This window comes from Prionailurus viverrinus, chromosome C2 (genome assembly GCF_022837055.1).
Source record: "Prionailurus viverrinus isolate Anna chromosome C2, UM_Priviv_1.0, whole genome shotgun sequence".
NCBI classification, from domain to species: domain Eukaryota; kingdom Metazoa; phylum Chordata; class Mammalia; order Carnivora; family Felidae; genus Prionailurus; species Prionailurus viverrinus.
The window spans coordinates 54,382,220-54,396,349 of NC_062569.1; the positions used below are offsets into that span (position 1 = coordinate 54,382,220).

The following is a 14,130-nucleotide window of genomic DNA, read 5'->3' on the forward strand; positions in this document are numbered from 1 at the left end:
ATTTGTTAACAGGGTACATCTCACGTTATATGGTTTTTTAACCAGAATAATATTTTTTTAAGTATCATATAACAAAGAATATAGCACTGATATATAAAATGACCTCAAGTGTTTATCTGGCAGAAAACCCCTTGACCACCTCCCATTGGCATCTACTTTATTCTTTTTTGAACATTTCTTTTTCATTTATGGATGATCCTTTCTATCTTATCCTTCTATTTCTTTTCTTTGATCTACCATACTTTTCCCTCTCTTTCATAAGACCCCAAATATTCCTCATCCTGGCTTAGAAGAAAATACTCAACTACTCTGCTTTGGTTCTCTTTTCTTCCCACATCTAGTTGTGGCATGTTATGTTACTTGTTTTTTTTCATACAGTAAACCTTAAAAAAATGAAATGTTAGTTTCTCATAAGTCATAATATAGTTATATTTATATATTTAAATAAATTTTGCAAATTTATCTTTTAAATTACATTTTTAATTTTTTTCCCTATCATAAAGTGTTCTATCTAAAGCCAATTTGATTTTTTTATTTTTAAAAAAAATTTTTTTCAATATATGAAATTTATTGTCAAATTGGTTTCCATACAACACCCAGTGCTTATCCCAAAATGTGCCCTCCTCAATGCCCATCACCCACCCTCCCCTCCCCCCCCACCCCCCATCAACCCTCAGTTTGTTCTCAGTTTTTAACAGTCTCTTATGCTTTGGCTCTCTCACACTCTAACCTCTTTTTTTTTTCCTTCCCCTCCCCCATGGGTTTCTGTTAAGTTTCTCAGGATCCACATAAGAGTGAAAACATATGGTATCTGTCTTTCTCTATATGGCTTATTTCACTTAGCATCACACTCTCCAGTTCCATCCACATTGCTACAAAGGGCTGTATTTCATTCTTTCTCATTGCCACATAGTACTCCATTGTGTATATAAACCACAATTTCTTTATCCATTCATCAGTTGATGGACATTTAGCCTCTTTCCACAATTTGACTATTGTTGAGAGTGCTGCTATAAACATTGGGGTACAAGTGCCCCTATGCATCAGTACTCCTGTATCCCTTGGGTAAATTCCTAGCAGTGCTATTGCTGGGTCATAGGGTAGGTCTATTTTTAATTTTTTGAGGAACCTCCACACTGTTTTCCAGAGTGGCTGCACCAATTTGCATTCCTACCAACAGTGCAAGAGGGTTCCCATTACTCCACATCCTCACCAGCATCTATAGCCTCCTGATTTGTTCATTTTGGCCACTCTGACCGGCGTGAGGTGACATCTGAGTGTGGTTTTGATTTGTATTTCCCTGATGAGGAGCGATGTTGAGCATTAAAGCCAATTTGAAATAGAGATCCAAGCAACTATTCTTTGAGTGTAATTAAGTAATCTAAATTCAGAGAAACACTCAGACAACAGAAATTATCAAGACTAAGTATACTTACTGTCCATATTCACCAGATAAAAGTCAATCCTAATATACTATTGAGTTAAAAAAAAAGGGAAAATGCAAAGAAAATATATGGTATGCTACCTCTGTGTAATACAAAAGGTGAAAGGAGAAAATATGAACTATCTGTTTACTTTTGCCAGAAGACAAACAGGAAGGATGAAGGATAAACCAGAACTAAAGAAATTGTTTACCTACAAGGAGTAAACAGAAACAGGATGTATAGGATAGGGTGAGGAGGAGTAGTGACATTGCTCTGAGTATATTTCTTTTTTTTTTTTTTAGGTAATTTATTGTTGAGTATATTTCTTAAATATAGTTTTGTCTTTGTGGAATGATGCATATTAATGTTTTACATATCCAAAAAATAATCAGATCAACAAAGATGGGGGAGAAAGGAAACTTTAAATGGAAAACAAACACAAATAATACATTTAACTATATTCTAAATGAATAACATACCAACAGTTAAACAAAGGGAAAATGCAAGTAACTTTTGAACACAGGACTTTAACTCTATATACTCAGTATAAAGATAAAAATGAAAGTAAACAAATATTAAACTCTAGTTTTCTGCAGTAGTATAGGTTAGCCATTCTGAAACAATCTACTGTGTATTGTAGAATTGAGCAAGTGAGTAAATATATTGAGAATAACAGGAGCCAGCCTCCCTCACTGTTTCCAAGTATAGAAAAAAGAAAGACTCGAATTAACCCTGTGGTGTTGAATTGGTGGCATCAGAATGAACTTATGATTTTTAGTATAGAAAGGAAGAAAGGAAAGAAGGAACAGAGGAAAGGGAAGGAAAGAAAACAAAGAGAGGAAAGAGGAAAAAGAAGGGAAGAAGCGCAGGAGAAAGAAATCAATAGCTATAGATACGTATGGATTTTTGTTTTATTTTGTCTTGTTTTAGAGTGAAAGAGTGCACATGTCAGTGAGGGGAAAGGAGCAGAGGGAAGGAGGGAGGAAGGAAGAGAGAGAGAGAGAGAGAGAGAGAGAGAGAGAGAGAGAATGTTAAGCAGGCTCCATGCTCAGTGTGGAACCCTATGCAGGGCTCAATACCACAACCCTGAGAAACCTGAGCTGGGAACCCTAGGAAACCTGAGCTGAAGCAAGAGTCAGACACTCAACTGATTGAGCCACCCAGGCACCCCAGATATGTACATTTTTTAATATACATTTATATTCCTATTTCTTAGCTCTCTGAGAGGCCCTTGAAGCAAACACACCCCATGGAAATATTTGCTAGCACTCTCACCTTGGTTTTTAAATACCAATAAGCACCAAGAAAAGAACAGACGTCCTTGGAGAAAAGGATAGTTTGGGGACTGGGATTGAGAAAGTACAAAATGAGCCCGAAACATTTTGTACCAGCAAAGAAGTGCTCAAAAAATAATGAGGAAACATTACCACACCCCCCCCCAAAATTCATTGGAGCTGGCCTGATGGGTCTCCACTGGCCAAATCTGGGACAATTTTCACATTAAAATTTAAAAAATGATAGCAACAGGAGACTCAAGAAATAAATAAGATTATGAGTCTAATCTGACATAAGTAAACAAACACAAGTGAGAGAGGGGAGGCTCTTCTTGCAGAATACCAACTAATCAATATGGAAGGAATTATGAAGTTTTAAAAGAATCACCATTTGGCAACCATCCTAGTAATAAATGATTCAGCCAAATATCATCAATAGATGTTTAAATAGTGGGAGGAAGTTTAAGGAGGAAGAGAACACTTTTATGCAGTCTGAAAGTATCCTCTCGCAAGTGATTTATTAAAACAGAAAAACGGTAACTTTACAGTGGCTTGATTTAGTGAATACAACCTTTCAAAGTAATCAAAGTTAACATCACCAATAATAATGCTGGGTCAAAGCAGCATCACAAATCTCTCAATCTGATACCCTAATTATTGTTGCTAAAAAATATGTAAACTGAATCTAATTATGAGGAAATATCAGACAAACATAAACTGAGGGACACTCTGTAAAAATAACAAGCCTGTATTCTTCAAAACTGTCAAGATCATAAAAAAAGACTGAGGAGGCTCTAGATTAAAGGAGGTCAGAGAAATATGACAAAAGCAATGTGTTACTCTGTACCAGAAAAGAAAACAAATTTCTATAAAAGATATTATTAGGACAATTATTAAAATTTGAATATGAACTATATATTCAATTTAACATCAATGTTAAATTTCCTGATTTTGATCACTGTATTGTGGTTATATAACAGGAAATCCTCATTCTTGGGAAATGTACTGAAGTATTTATGGTTAAAAGGGCATGTCTATAAAATAACCTTAAATACTTAGGAAAAAGACATGTGTGTGTTTGTTTGTGTGTAGTGTCATAGGGGGTGGGGGAGAAGAGAGGGAGAGAGCCAATGATAAAGTATATGGGACAAAATGTTAACAATAAATGAATTTGGATAAAGATATGCAGGAGTTATGTGTATAATTCTTACAACCTTTCTGTAAATGTGAAATTATATCAAAATTAAAAGTTTTTTTAAAAAAGTCAACCCTTCATTTTATCATCTGAGGTAAGCCAAATTCTAGCTGTGGTTCAGAATTAATCTTCTAAGTGCCAATTACTTTCACACAATATCTCATATAATCAACATTCAGAAAAAATAAGGTTAAAAAAACTATCATAAGTTGTGTCTGTAAAAGAAGTGGAATCTGATGTGACCGTTTGTCATTACATGCCTTCCTGTCCTCGTTACAAAAGCCCTCTTCTCTTCTCTTTCCCTTTCCATGGTGGCCTGGGGCCTGTTGTATTCAGTCAACCAGTATCCCCTTCCCTTGACTAAAGTGATTCTTTCATGGGCACATGACCCAAGTTTGCACTTGCCTGCAAGAGATAATGAGGAAGCAGCACCCTCTCTGCTGACATTTCTTTTCTAGGATGAGCCTTGGGCTGCTGGCTGCCATCATGCTCACCTTGTGGGGAGAGCCCATCCAAGAGATGGTAAGAACAGGGGCCTAATGCAGCTGTGCTTGAGGATCTACCCCTGGAGTTAGATGAACCAAAAAACTCTATCTGTGCATAAGTTAGCCACATAAGTTTCCATTACTTTTGATGAATGTATTTTTAATTGACATAGTAGGTAAAGTGTAATACAGACAAAACAGTTCAAGTTGTTTCTATGAAAATAAAAACATTCCTTCAAAAAGTAGAAAAGTCATGCTTTTTACTCACCAGTAATAAAGCTACAGTCAAATTAAATAAATCTCCAACTCTGTTAAGTAGAAATTAACATGTACTAGAAAATAAAGACAATATTTAATAGCTTACTAAATGTTGCATTGTGCCCATGTTTTTTTAGTATGGTTATGTTATAAAGTTAAACTTGAAGAAATTAGGAACCAAAACTTATAATAGTTTAACAATTATTTTCTGTGAGATCACAGAAAAAGTAAAGGCAAAAGAAAGCTCAGATCAAATCCCAGGATATGCCAGTTTAATTCACTTCCTTTCATGACAATAGTTTTATAGCCTATACACAAAGCAAATGACTTCACAGAATATGGATTAAATGTGTAAATGAAGGTATGCAGATCTACAAATATCAGCTTTGTAAAACAACTAAAAGCATAAGTCATACTAAGATATTATGTCTTTTAAATACAAAGATGAGCATATAACATTTATCAAAAACTTACCATCAGAACTTGTAAGGACAAAGCTTTCTGCTTGAGTTTGCTTCTTTATGCCTAAACTTTTTGGAAACCAGTGAAGATCTATTGGGTAAATATCATCAGGAAGCTTTACTATCTGACTTGTTTCACTTGTTAACAAGTTCCACTTCACTATCTGGTGGTCATCACTACATGAATACAGTTCTTCAGCAGTAGTCCAGCCCACACAGCTGACTAATTCTTGATGTGTCAACGTGTTAAGGAGACATAAAACACACAAAAGCCTTAAATCTTAATAAAATAATTCACAGATGCAGAGTATAAGAAAAAATAAGGTCAAATGTTTCAAAGTTCTATATATATTTCCATTTCATGACTTTCATATTTTCTCCATAAAAAGGAAAATAAGTATCTACCACAACAGTTGTAAGAAGAATGGAAAGCAAGAAATCCGCATGCCAAAAGAGGAAAAAAAGAAAGATCTGGTGACATGAAAAATTTTAAATTGTGGTATGAAATATTCCATAAATAAAGCCAAATGATACACAAAGACATCTAGCAGATCAAAAGGTATGAAAGGATATACACTAAACAGTTGGGGGATAGGTGAGAAGAAAAGGGAACTATAATTTTTAAATTTACATATATCTGTATCATTTATTAGAATAAACATGTATTATTTTGATAAGTTTTAAAAAATCAAGGGTTGAAGACTGAAATCTAACAGTAAAATACCTGCTTAACTTACACATTATAATAACAATTTACGTAGGAAAAAACCTACAGCCTAACTGCCAAAACTAAAATCTTACCAAATTTTTTTACATTAAATTCAGGAAACAATTCAATTATAATTTACTGCACCTACATGGTGCATAGCACTAGATAGATATGAACCCTAAAATTTCCACCTTATTTAACCCATTTGTTCAGTCTCTGATTTATCACAAGGATTTCTACAAATTGAGGTGTTCAAGTTTAGCCCTCTCTTCCTCCATCAGAACAAGCTGCTTACCCTGGCAGAACTGTGTATCTAGGGAAGGCATTTCAGTTCATCATTTACGAGGGACCTTTCTCTTCCTTATATCTAGGTTTCTGTATTACCAGATCATTCCTAGTTGGGTTGTTTTTTCTCTTGTTATTGTATAATCCTTTTACTTCCATCGCTTCTCATTACTGGTTTTTATTGGCTTATCTGAGCAATCAATAAACTCCAATGGAAAAAAAAAGACAATGTGCTATAATTGTTCTGGAATATTCTAAGATTTTTTAATACTTAAAAATGATAGATTAAGAAAATAACCAAAAAGATAAAAGAGAAATTATACGAAGAGTTTAACAGTTTGTACAAGTAGGTAATAATGTGGCATTGTAATATTCAGAACTCAAAATATAATCTAAATAAAAGGACCTGAATATCACTAGATCATTACTGAAAAAAGTGTTCCAATACAACTGCTATAGCCTAAACAATGTCAGGTAAAACCAAGAAAGGAAGAAAATACACATATGGATGTGTGTGTGTGTGAGCACATACACACACACACACACACACACACACACACACACACAACACACCCATTCCAAAACAAAAAAACATTAAGTTTACCCTTATATAAAGTGATGTGAGTACATGTCAGACATGTGTGATGTATCTTCAAGAGTATGGGAGAAATGAGGGGACTAACAGACTCAGAAAGTTTAGAAACTCATCATTCTTCAACTTGAAAAGGTAAAAGCAAACAATGGACACAGTCAAAAATCTGTAAAATTGTATAAAGCATAAACTCCTGAAGGCACATTTTGAAAAGACAGTAAACATGATTTAAGGAAAAACAAAGGGAATTATATCTTCACTCTAAAGGTAAAATAAGATAATATAAATTTTTAAAGTTTGATCAAATGTCCAAACAGTCCTTTGCTATCTCTGATGAAGGACCACATTTTTCTCTATTTCAAATATATTGTAAAACATTTTGTAAGATAAAACATAAATGAATTATTAGAAAAATGATCTTATATTTGGGTGTTGTGACAATGTCAAATTGCTACAAAAATTTCTTACCTCTTACCTTCTAATTTCTGTACGTGTCCCTTCACAGACCTGCAATAAAGTCTACAGATGATTCTTATAGAAGCACTGATATAAATAACTAAGAATGAAGATAGAGAGGCCTGTCATATTTTCTTGACACATTTTTAGGTATTCTTACTAACAAAATATAGGGTCATGCATTTGAGAAAATATTTATAATTGCTACCTTCCCACATGAAATAATAAAGTTCTGACTGCTCAGATTTCCCCAGCTTATCCTCCACTTTATCATGAGTATGAAGAAACAGAGCAGAGCTCAATGAAAACATACGAGATCACACTAGCAAAGAAATTATTTGGTTTTAAAAAAAGCTGCTCTTCAAGATCCTACTAGACTAAACAAAAACTGTGTTTTATGTACTTAAGCTTAGTACTTAAGTAGGGTAAGAAAAATGTCAATAAGAATTTGAAAGTAAGATTTAGAGCAAATAGTTTGCTTTGGAAAATTACCTGCAAAACATGATCTCAAATATTTCAAAAACAATGTAGCTAAATTGCCATTAAAAAGAATTTTTAAAAATCCACTCTTTAGAATATAAAATAGAAAAAAAAACTTTTAACAATACTCTAGTAAGATGATCACAATAAGGTTTGTAAGTATCAAAAGGATATGTTTTGGTTCTTTTAAAAGAGATATCTTCAGTCTCATGTCTCCACTTTCAGCAGAATTTTAAAATGCCACTTGATTGCATTCACTGTAAAAATAAAAGTTGAAGGGAAAATATAAAATCTGCATTAAAAACAAACACATGTACACAAAAAAATAAAAGCAAACAAAAGATCTTAGCACTCTAAGGACACTGAAACACCTTTAATACCGTTGGCATCAAATACACGGAAAGAGGAAGAAACTAATCCGTGTGCTAATCCTGCCAAGGAGTGACTGGAAGCCTTGGGTTGGACTCCAGAGGTCCTCTACAACCTGCCTGAACATACTAAATCTGACCAGGTAAATAATTTCCAAATGCTGTCCTGGGGCCAAATCAAAGGACTCTGTAAACTGGAAACCCCTTAATGGCAGATCAATATTGGTCCTATTGAATGGTTTATACATTAGAATAAATTTCCAAGGTCAGATCAAGGGATCAAGGCCTTAATTTTAATGGCCTTAATTCTGGACCCCACATGGAAATATTATGACATCAACAACCTAGTGGTCTAATCTGAGTGTACATTCTTTTTTTTTTTTTTTTTTTTAGTTTATTTACTTATTTTGAGACAGAGAGAGAGAGAGCGCGCACACGCACGCCTGCATGCATGAGCACGAGTAGGGGAGGGGCAGAGAGAGAGGGAGAGACAGAATCCCAGGCAGGCTTCTCACTGGCAGTGCAGAGCCCAACATGGGGCTCGAATTCACAAACCATGAGCTCATGACCTGAGCTGAAATCAAGAGTCAGAAGCTTAACCAACTTAGCCACCCAGGCACCGCAATCTGAGGTGTACATTCTACTGGAGGTAGATACACTGCCCAATAGTTATGGTTGCCATGGTGGCAATGTGAAAAATAAGTGAGTTATTTAAGGAAGAGGTAATAAATCTCTTATAAAAGTTACATAAAAACCACAATATAATTGCCAAATAAAAATATGGAAAAAGAAGAGTAATACTCCCCCAAATAGCCATGTCATCAAACAATATAAATCAAATGGAGCTTCCTCAAAAAATTAAAAAAAGAATTACCCTATAATCCAGTAATTGCACTACTGGGTATTTACCCAAAAAACACAAAAACACTAATTTGAAAGGATATATGTACTCCTATGCTTATTGCACCATTATTTATAATAGCTAAATTATGTTAGGAGCCCAAGTGTCCATTGATAGATGAAAGGATAAAAAAGAAGTGAGACAAATATGTATATATAATGGAACACTATTCAGTCATAAAAGAATGAAATCTTGCTATTTGCAGCAACATGGATGGGTCTTGAAAGTATAATGCTAAGCAAAACAAGTTGGTCAGAGGAAGACAAATACTATATGATCTTACTCATATGTGGAACGTGGGAAATAAAACAAAGGGGAAAAAATGAGAGAGAGAGGGAGAGAAACCAAGAAACAGACTCTTAACTATAAAGAACAAACTGATGATTATGAGAGAGGAGGTGGGAGGGGTGATGGGTAAAAAAGGTGATGGGGATTAAAGAGTGCACTTACCATGAAGAGCACTGAGTAATGTATAGAATTGTTGAATCACTATACTGTACACCTGAAACTAATATAACACTGTATGTTAACTATACTGGAATAAAAAAAAAAACTAAACAAAAGGTATAAACTAAGAAAATGCTAAATTGTCTGAGTCTAATTTATAGTGACAGAATTCTGAGTAATATCACTAACCTAAAAAGAAAAAAAATGAAAGTGTATTTAAAGGGAAAAAAAAAACACCCTTCACCAAGTAGAAAATTACTGCTAAGTACATTAAAGGAGGTGCTGAGTATAGATTAAGTATTCAGTAGGCCTCCCTTAGATAAGTTCTCATTCTCCCAAATCCGAGAAGACTTTTAGATCAGCAAGGTAGTAAATACAGCTGTATTTCAGAGCACCTTTTTCACTTACTCTGCTCATAAATTTGTTAGACTAGGTTGGGGTGAGAGTAGCAATAGGGACTGTTAAAAAAAAAAACACACAGAAAAAAATCTGAAGTTTTATGGTCAACCAATATGTTATTGGGGTCAGAAACCTTTCTCCTCCTGCTAGTTCACCTAGGGAGATTTCTGTTCTTCAGGAAGTATGCATCTGTGTATAGTAGCCAGAGCAAGAACACACTTTCTCCTAGGCATTCTTTCCAAGCTTACTTTTTGGTCCTTAGGAGCACCTTTTGTACTTTTCTCAAAACTCCTTCCTCCCTTTCATCAGAACTTCTCTAATTACAGGGGAAACGAGCAAAAACATTTATGAAATGTTGCTTTTTCACAATAATTCAAATTCGCCAAGCTTCTAAGGATTCTAAAAGAATAAAGGCAGAGAAATTGTTGCTTCTGGAAATGACAACACAATAGATAAGAAAATATATATACAATCTGAATATATAATTACACTCAGACACTTAAAAGATCGTTAGCAAAGACATGATGTATCCTACATCAAAATACCTCAAATTGCTGAAATTCATAACAATTAAGAATAATTCCTTACCAAAGATATTATAATCCCATATAAATAGTAAAGGCAGTATGGTGTTTACAAGAAAGGTATCTGCAACCATTCAGAAACGTGGTGCCAAGGAATCAGAGGGTGGCATTCTAACACTGGGAAGATTCTCCCTTGCTCAGACAGATTTTCCCCATACATCCTATTTAGCTGAGATCATCTGCTGAGATCATCTGCATGATATGTGCATTGTGATGTGAGACTGGAGAGAGGAATAATGGAAAAGTAGTATTCGAGCATAGACAATTTGGGGAAGTGCAAAGCTGTCTGAGGACTGCACTGAGGCTTTTTTTTCTGATCACCAAGGATCTGACCAGTCAATAGTATTTGGGGAGAGGGAGTGGCTGGGGTAGGGGAGATAATTGTAAGAAAATCTCTAGAGGATAGCTAACTTGATTTATTTTGCAACTTTATATGGGAAGCAGATGGGAACAACTATGCCTTTGCTACTAAAAACCATTGATCATTGATAATTTGCTTTTGGTCCAGTATGGGTCAACATTCATGGGGCTTAAGAGGAAAAAATATGCCCAGCAAACGCTGATAGTCCAGCTACCAAAATATACTCCAAATCTGGTCACTTCTCTGTGCCTCCATCATAGTCCAAAGCCATCATCATCTTCTACATCCATTACTGCAGTAAACCCAGAACTAATCTTCCTGCTCCTACACTTACCACTTCAAATTCTTCTAAGTACAGCAGCCATAATGCTTTTAAGGTTAAGTCAGATCACAACAGCCAGTATTAGTCAGTATGGCTAAGACACAAGTGAGTGAAGGGAGTGGCAGGAAATTGGGAACGAAGAGGAGGGACACACAGATCATGAAAGGGCTTGGAAAACCACGATAAAAGCTTTGGTTTTTCTTCTGAATGAATGGAGAAGCCAGTAGAGGGTTATGAGCAAAGAAGTGATATGATCTGACTTACATTGTTAAAGTGGCAATATGGATGGTATGAAAAAAAAAAGATCAAGGATGAGCAAGACTGAAAGCAGAGAGGCCAGTTAAGATTTCACTAATCCACAAGAGAAATCAAAGTGGCTTGAATGAGGAGGGTAGTAATGGCACAAATGGTATGAAGTGGGCACATTCTGAAAATATTTTGAAAGACGATTCCACAGGATTTGTTGATGTATTGGGTTTAAGAGAAAGAAGAGCCAAATAATGACTCTAAGGTTTCAACAGGTAGAATGCAGTTGCCATTCACTGAGATGAGGAAGATGGAGTGAGAAACAGGTTGGAAGGAGGATATCAAAAATTCTGTCTTGAATTTGTTAAGTTCAAGGTGTCCATTATACATCCAAATGGAGAATTCAAGGAGAAAATGGATATCCAAGTTTGGAGTCAGGGGAGAGGTCAGAGCTAGAGATCTCAATGAGATATTAGTTTGGGGGTTATCAGCACAAAGATCATATTCAAAACCACGGTGTAAGATAAGACTTAGAACATAAAAATGTGGTAGCTTCAATGGTCTAGAAGTCCTACGAAAGTCTGAAGAATTGTCAACATTAAGATTCAAGAGGAAGTGGGGCACCTGGGTGGCTCAGTCAGTTAAGTGCCAGAATCTTGACTTCAGCTCAGGCCATGACCTCATGGTTCATGAGATAGAGCCCCACATCAGGCTCTACACTGACAGCACACAGCCTGCTTGGGATTCTCTCTCTCCCCTTTCTCTCAGCCCCTTCCCCGCTCAAGATAAATAAACATTAAAAAAAAAGATTCTAGAGGAAGTAAAACAGAGAAAAATAAGTGGAGATACATAGACAATGGGATGCTTAAAACAGATTTGGGGAGAGAATGTAGATATTGGTAATGATAAGGTAGGTTAAGACTGTCAAAGTGGGTGTATGAGATCAAGGAACCAAGAGGCCAGGGAAAGGAATGGATTTATTTGTGGATGTTAAATCACTGAGAATAATGATAATAATAGTGGTGGGGGATAAAGACAGCTAGCCAGGTGCTAAAATATTCATTGAATGAGGAAAAATAGAAAAGAGACCTACAGCTGACTACAAAAAGACAGGATAAAGAATGGTTTAATCTGGTAGGACTCCTTTTAAAGGGACTAGGGAATTTTAAAGAGGAAGAGAAAGAGACTCAATTGTCCAGATACATCAGTGAAGAACAAGGCCCTTTGACATATAGGATTCTGGGAGGCAAAACAGCCTCCACTTGATGAGGCCAGGGGGAAAGCAGTTTCCTTAGATTTAAGGAGATTTCCTTAGATTTAACCAGATTTAGGTTAGACTAACAAGGTAAAGCAATCATTCAGAGTAAAAGTTGAGGATGTAGATTTGGCCAATGACACACCGTGAGTTCAAAAAGGTCGAGTTTTAGATGGGGAGGAACTAAGAGTTTGGGACAGATGGTGGGAAATGGTAGCTGCCCCTCCAATATTCACTCATCCCTGCTTCTGTGGTAGTAGAATCTGAATTTTTGCTGTACACCTTGCTACCTAGAGTAAAACAATGTTTCCTAAGTGCCCTCAAAACTAGTGTGGCCACATAGGGCATTAACAATTCTGAAACCCACATGGAGATACTACAGCATCATCAACTTAGTGTCCCAATCTGGAATTTACACTCTGGGGGGTTAGATAACAATGCCCAACAGTTGTGGTTAGCCACAGCAGCAATATGAAAAGTAAATGAGTTACTTAAGGAAGCCATTTTATTAACTCTTATAAAAGTTTTATAAATCACAATATAACTGACAAATAAAAACTTGGAAAATAAGGGGTGCATGGGTGGCTCAGTTGGTTAAGTGTCCGACTTCAGCTCAGGTTGTGATCTTGCAGCTCGTGAGTTCAAGCCCCGCGTCTGACTCTGGGCTGACAGCTCAGAGCCTGGAGCCTGCTTGGGATTCTGTATCTTCATCTCTCTCTGCCCCTCCCCTACTCTCTCTATCTCTCTTTCTCTCTCTCTCAAAAATAAATAAACATTAAAAAAACATTTTTTTTTTAAAAATTGGAAAATAAAAGTAATACTCCTGGGGCGCCTGGGTGGCTCAGTTAGTTGAGCGTCTGACTTCACCTCAGGTCATGATCTCACATTTTGTGGGTTTGAGCCCTGCACCAGGCTCTCTGCTGTCAGCGCAGAGCCTGCTTTGAACCTTCTGTCTCCCTCTCTTTCTGCCCCTACCCTGTCCTCACGTGTGGTCTCTCTCTCTCTCAAAATAAATAAATAAACTATAGTTTATTTTGAGAGAGAGAGTGAGAAGAGGGGAGGAGCAGAGAGAGAGGGAGAGAGAATCCCAAGCAGGCTCCACACTGTCCGCATGGAGCCCCACACATGGCTCATCTCATGAGCCACGAGATCACAACCTGAGCCGAAACCAAGAGCCCAATGCTTAACCAACTGAGCCACCCAGGCACCCATCAAAAATAAAGACATTAAAAAAATAAAAAGAGTAATACTCTCAAGCCATGTTATCAAGGCCATGTATCACAAAGCAGCAACAAGATAGAAGGAACCAAGATTCTTGACCTTGTGGAGAGTCATATCAGCCTTGTATCACCTATTCACAGATAGAGAATAAAGTTTTATCACGTGTAAGTTACCATCATCAATGGCTAAACCTAATAATGAACTAACACAGGGAATTAAGAATCATAAATGTGGAGACTGATGTATACACGGATGTAAGGTATGCTGGAATAGTTCCAATGGTCTTTCAAGGGAAGGTGGATAGGCAATTTAAATGGTTGCCTTCTTTCTGGAACTGGCCTCTTAGGTAGTTTGTAGTTTGATGCAGCATTTTGTAAGGGAGGAAGAAGCAACCTTCCTAAGAGCAC

At 36.2% G+C, this 14,130-nt stretch overlaps 1 protein-coding gene across 4 annotated transcripts in view; it reads right to left on the reverse strand.

Annotated features, from left to right (window-relative positions):
• Positions 1-14,130, reverse strand: part of IFT80 (intraflagellar transport 80) — a 133,090-nt gene that overhangs the window by 110,003 nt on the left and 8,957 nt on the right. For 3 of the 4 annotated variants that reach the window (XM_047875761.1, XM_047875757.1, XM_047875760.1), the window contains exons 2-3: positions 7,794-7,876; positions 5,111-5,332 (exon numbers count right to left, since the gene is read on the reverse strand). In XM_047875761.1, the coding sequence (XP_047731717.1) occupies positions 5,111-5,332; positions 7,794-7,830 (259 nt within the window). In that variant the 5' untranslated portion in view covers positions 7,831-7,876. Of the gene's footprint in view, positions 1-5,110; positions 5,333-7,793; positions 7,877-10,322; positions 10,433-14,130 lie in introns of those variants that run through there. The other variant, XM_047875758.1, reaches the window with a different exon arrangement.